Source organism: Convolutriloba macropyga, chromosome 3, assembly GCF_964194025.1.
Source record: "Convolutriloba macropyga chromosome 3, txConMacr16.3, whole genome shotgun sequence".
NCBI classification, from domain to species: Eukaryota; Metazoa; Xenacoelomorpha; order Acoela; family Convolutidae; genus Convolutriloba; species Convolutriloba macropyga.
The window spans coordinates 33,158,650-33,164,309 of NC_134470.1; the positions used below are offsets into that span (position 1 = coordinate 33,158,650).

Below are 5,660 nucleotides of genomic sequence, written 5' to 3' on the forward strand. Positions count from 1 at the left end.
CTTTCCTTCTTCCTTTTTCCGTTTTCTGTGCTAGTTTTTATTTTTCAGAAATGTCACGAGGGAAGGGGTTCCAGTCATCCATTGGCTGTTGCTCGGATTTTGGTTATGCAAAGTTTGATCCGAGCTACTCGATGTGGCAAAGGTTAATTTTTCTTCTCAAGGTTCTTTAATTCAAGTTTTTGACGACCAGAAATCTGGAAATACTGTTGCAAAAACTTTGAGATCACGTTTTCAGAACTGAAAATTTGAACCTTCAATGCAATGTTAAAATCCTAATGAAAGAAGCCAATATGTTTTCTCAAGTCAAACAAAGGCTAAACAAATGCAATGCCCAAATGTGCAGTTTTATTGTTCCTTACTTGCGACAAACTAATTTTTTGCGGCACATGTCACCGTACTTGAAGTTTTAACCATTCTTGTCATCACTTCTGGTTGTAAATTAAATCATTTAATTTCTTATGGAGTGGACAATCATCATGAAGGGTTTCTTCTTCCTTGAAAGAAAAGCTGTTTAAGCCTCAATTTTCAGCAAAAATTTTAGCAGCCTTAAGCCAGCCTGCCTGTTTGGCTGCCTGCCTGCCTACCTGCTTGCCTCTCTCTCTATCTCTCTCTCTCTCTCCTCTCTCTCTCTCTCTCTTTCTCTCTCTCTCTCTTTCTCTGTCTTTCCTTCTTTCATTTTCTGTTTTCTGTGCCAGTTTTTGTTTTCCAGAAATGTCACGAGGGTAGGGGTTGCAGTCATCCATTGTTTGTTGCTCGAATTTTGGTTATGCAAAGTTTTATATGAGCTACTCGATGTGGCACAGATTAATTTCTCTACTCAAGGTTCTTTTATTCAGGTTTTTGACGACCAGAAATCTGGCAATACTGTTGCAAAAACCTTGAGATCACGTTTTCAGCACTGAAAATTTGAACCATCACTGCAATTTTAAAATCTTAATGAAAGAAATCAATAAGTTTTTTAAAGTGAAACAACAGCTAAACAAATGCAATGCCCAAATGTGCAGTTATATCGTTCCTCACTTGCGACAAACTAACTTTTTGCGGGACATATCACCCTACCTGAAGTTTTAACCGTTCTTGTCTTCACTTCTGGTTGTAAATTAAATCATTTAGTTTCTTATGGGGTGGACAACCATCATGAGAGGTTTCTTTTTCCTTGAAAGAAAAGCTGTTCATGCCTCATTTTTCAGCAAAAGATGTAGCGACCTGCCAGCCAGCCTTTCTGTTTGCCTGCCTGCCTGCCTGCCTGCCTTGCTTCCTTCCTGCCTGCTTGCCTGCCTACCTGCCTCTATGTACCTCTCTCTCTCTTTCTCTCTCTCTCTCTCTCTCTCTCTCTCTCTCTCTCTCTCTCTCTCTCTCTCTCTCTCTCTCTCTCTCTCTCTTCTCTATCTATCTATCTTAATCTCTCTCTCTCTCTCTCTCTTTCCCTGTCTTTCCTTCTTCCTTTTTCCGTTTTCTGTGCTAGTTTTTAATTTTCAGAAATGTCACGAGGGAAGGGGTTCCAGTCATCCATTGGCTGTTGCTCGGATTTTGGTTATGCAAAGTTTGATCCGAGCTACTCGATGTGGCAAAGGTTAATTTTTCTTCCTAAGGTTCTTTAATTCAAGTTTTTGACGACCAGAAATCTGGAAATACTGTTGCAAAAACTTTGAGATCACGTTTTCAGAACTGAAAATTTGAACCTTCAATGCAATGTTAAAATCCTAATGAAAGAAGCCAATATGTTTTCTCAAGTCAAACAAAGGCTAAACAAATGCAATGCCCAAATGTGCAGTTTTATTGTTCCTTACTTGCGACAAACTAATTTTTTGCGGCACATGTCACCGTACTTGAAGTTTTAACCATTCTTGTCATCACTTCTGGTTGTAAATTAAATCATTTAATTTCTTATGGAGTGGACAATCATCATGAAGGGTTTCTTCTTCCTTGAAAGAAAAGCTGTTTAAGCCTCAATTTTCAGCAAAAATTTTAGCAGCCTTAAGCCAGCCTGCCTGTTTGGCTGCCTGCCTGCCTACCTGCTTGCCTCTCTCTCTATCTCTCTCTCTCTCTCTCTCTCTACCTCTCTTTCTCTTTCTCTCTCTCTCTCTTTCTCTGTTTTTCCTTCTTTTTTTCTGTTTTCTGTGCTAGCTATTATTTTCCAGAAATGTCACGAGGGTAGGGGTTGGGGTCATCCATTGGCTGTTGCTCGATTTTTGGTTATGCAAATTTTGATCCGAGCTACTCGATGTGGCACAGATTAATTTTTTACTCAAGGTTCTATTATTCAGGTTTTGACGACAAGAAATCTGGCAAGATTGTTGCAAAGTTTTATGAGGTAAGGTATTCAGAACTGAAAATTTGAACCACCAATGCAATGCTAATATCTTAAAAAAAGAAGCCAATAGTTTTTTTATAGTTCATAATATTCAGTTTACAACGTTTTTCTCGGTCGCTATAATTCAACTTGTCATTGGGTTCGTGTAAGATTTTTTTTTGAATCATAATCGAATTCTGAATCCAATTTTTTTTGATGAAATTTTGAAACCCATAGTTTTATCAGCTCAAAAAATTTGTGCAATGCAAGAACAAAATTTTTTACCACATTTAATGAGGAGGGAGAAACTGTATGCTCATTTTCATTTTTATGTTCAATTAAACTTGTCTGTTCAAGATATTTCGTTTTTTGCTCTTCCAGCTGAATTAAAATTGTGATTAATTACTGGTCAAATTTCTTTCTAGAAGACTGTATAACAATCTGTTGGCTAGTTGAGTTTTCATTCATTTTAAATTACTTTTAAAATATTTCGTTGTAAATGTGACTTCGCAACTTCTGTTGCTGCAATGATAAAAACCATTAACTTTTCAATTTAATTATTTTGAATTCAAATATTGTTATGAATGCATACCTAAGTTCAATTAATAAGAGAAGATTTCTTATCAAAAATATTATCACATTTTTTGGAATCCTGCTTTCCATTTGCCGTTGTTGCTTAGACTGATGTTATACTTGTCACACTTTCGCTGAGTTGGTTAACAAAACAGTAATGGCCGCATTGGATCAATAGAAAATTTGAAAGAAAGTTAAGATAGTTATTAGAATCTTGACTCGATTAAAGCAGTTTATAACCATTTTTTGCCATTCCAATATTTTTTATACCCAAGTTTTTATTTCATTGATTTGATGTGTTCCGATTCAAGATTTTGAGAGCTGTTTTTAATTCTAATTTATATTTCGCAATTTTCTCCGATTTTTATGAAAATCATCTGATTTCGCACTATGAAGAAACGAGCGCATTTCTCGGTAATTTCTTCTGTTCAGCTGCTTTGCAATGTTAGTTGCTATGAAGCTCCAGAGGAATCTATTATGTTGCTGCGTATTTTGTCAAATCTGACTGTAATTAATCTCAAAAAGATTTGATCATGGCTAGATATCAAAATTGGGCAATTTAAATCAACGTTGAAAATTAAGTTTTCTGAGAATGCTTTCTAGATATGTTTTCAAGTTTTTTTCAATTCAAATTGAATTTGCTTTTTCAATATGCAATACTGAGAAAGTTGACAACTAGTCTAAGTAAACAAATATTTTCGTTTCACGGTTTATTTCAAGTTGGAGTATTACTGCATCAAATCTTGATTCTTCTTACTTTCCAATGTTAAGGGCTAATAATTTTTTTGATGTTCACCTCATTACAATTGGTTTTTTTAGTAATTTGTGTCGTATTTTTATTGTTATTATGCGACTGCAATTCTGAGAAGCTTTCACATCATTTTGTGAAAATTGATTTGAATAGGATAGAGGCGGGGAGCTCGGAATCTCATTTTTTTCCGTTTTACAAAATTAGGTGTTCAATAAATTTTTTCTCATTCAGAATTCTCAATAGCTGCTTTCTTTTCTTCTAAAAAGTTTTCGTTCACTTTAGTTTTTTCCAAACCATAGAAAAATTTTAGAAAAATTTACATTAGAATCGTAACTCAATTCAAACATTTTTATAACTGTTTTTCGCCATTCCAAAGTTTTGTTTCCCCAAGTTTTTATTTCATTCATTTGATGTGTTCCGATTCAAGATTTTGCGAGCTGTTTTAAATTCTAGTTTATATTTTACAATTTTCTCCGTTTTTTTTAATGAAAACCATCTGATTTCGCACCATGAAGAATCGAGCGCATTTCTCGGTAAACTCTTATGTTCAGCTGCTTTGCGATGTTAGTTGCTATGAAGCGCCCGAGGATTCTAATATGTTGCTGCGTATTTTGTCAACAGACTGAAATTATTCTGAAAAATATTTGGTCATGGCTAGATATCAAATTTGGGCGATTTCAATCAACGTTTCGCAGTGAAAATTAAGTTTTCAGAGAATGCTTTCTAGATATGTTTTCAAGTTTTTTTTTCAATTCCGATTGAATTTGCATTTTCAATACGCAATAGTGAGAAAGTTGACAACTAGTCTAAGGTAACAAATCTTTTTCGTTTCACAGTTTATTTCATGTTGGACTATTACTGTATCAAATCCTGATTTTTCTTACTTTGTGAAGTTAGGAGCTATTAATTTATTTTTGATGTTCACTTCATTACGTTTTTTTGTTTTTTTTCTTAATAATTTATTTCGTATTTGTATTGTTACTATGTGACTGCAGTTCTAAGAAGCTTTCACATCCGCTTGTGAAATTTGATTTGAATAGGATAGAGGCGGAGCTCAGAATCTCATTTCTTCCGTTTAACAAAATTAGGTGTTCCATAATTTTTTTCTCCTTCAGAATTCTCAATAGCTGCTTTCTTATCTTCTAAAAACATTTTTTGTTCACTTTAGTTTTTTGCAATCCATAATAAAATTTTAGAAAAATTTTCATTGGTGTACACGTCTATCCCTGTTTGAGATTGCATTATTTTTAATCACAAAGCATTAATTACTCTGTTTTATATTGAAAGATTCCTATCTCTCCTACATTTGTTAGAGAATTAAGCCAAGGATATGGATGGGGGGTTCGAGTTCAGGCAAACGCACATTTCAGAGCCTTCTGTCAAGAGTTTTTGCTAGTAACGATGTACTAAACGTGAAAACAACAATCGACATCTAACAATTGACCAAGCGTTGCAATTAAATCATCGGTTGCACAGGAAGTGAGAAAATATAATGCATTTCGTTAAAAGAGGAATCAGAAAGTTAACTATACGGCACCAGTGGAGGAACCAATTTTGTGTCAATTAATTAAAACAGACGACGGAAATTAATAAAATATTGGAATTGGTGATTTTGTAGTCTGTCGAATCACATTGATTTATTGTCCCAAATTAAACTAAAAGATCTTACCCCAAAGATAGTAGCCAGAACACAATAAGAAAAGACATGCCTTATAAAACTGGTAAGCCGTCAAATGCAAATATTTATATCAAATTTTGAAGAGTCCTTTTGAATATAAGCAACTCTCAAAATCAATGTGGTCTTCTAGTAAAATGCAATTTAACATAATTTGTAATAAAATTATTCGTTGAGCTGGTACAGAGGTATCAAGCACAGCAAATTTAACTTTTTGTTCAATTTGAATAGCTTTTGATATTTTAACAAAGCAATAAATTGTTATATTTGTGTAGTCAAAGAAGTGATGATTACCCATTCTCAGATTTGATTACGTTTGAACAATGTTTCATGCTCGCAGTTTTTCTTAATCTGGTTTCCTGAGAAAA

General features: G+C 34.1%; 1 protein-coding gene across 2 annotated transcripts in view; it reads right to left on the reverse strand.

The window, feature by feature from the left end:
• The window catches only part of LOC142337018 (uncharacterized), a 148,871-nt gene extending 143,429 nt beyond the window's left edge, over window positions 1–5,442 (reverse strand). For both annotated transcript variants that reach the window (XM_075386051.1, XM_075386050.1), the window contains exon 1: window positions 5,287–5,442. In XM_075386051.1, coding sequence (XP_075242166.1) covers window positions 5,287–5,324 — 38 coding nt within the window. In that variant the 5' untranslated portion in view covers window positions 5,325–5,442. The remainder of the gene's footprint in view (window positions 1–5,286) is intronic.
• Window positions 5,443–5,660: the final 218 nt, after the last annotated feature.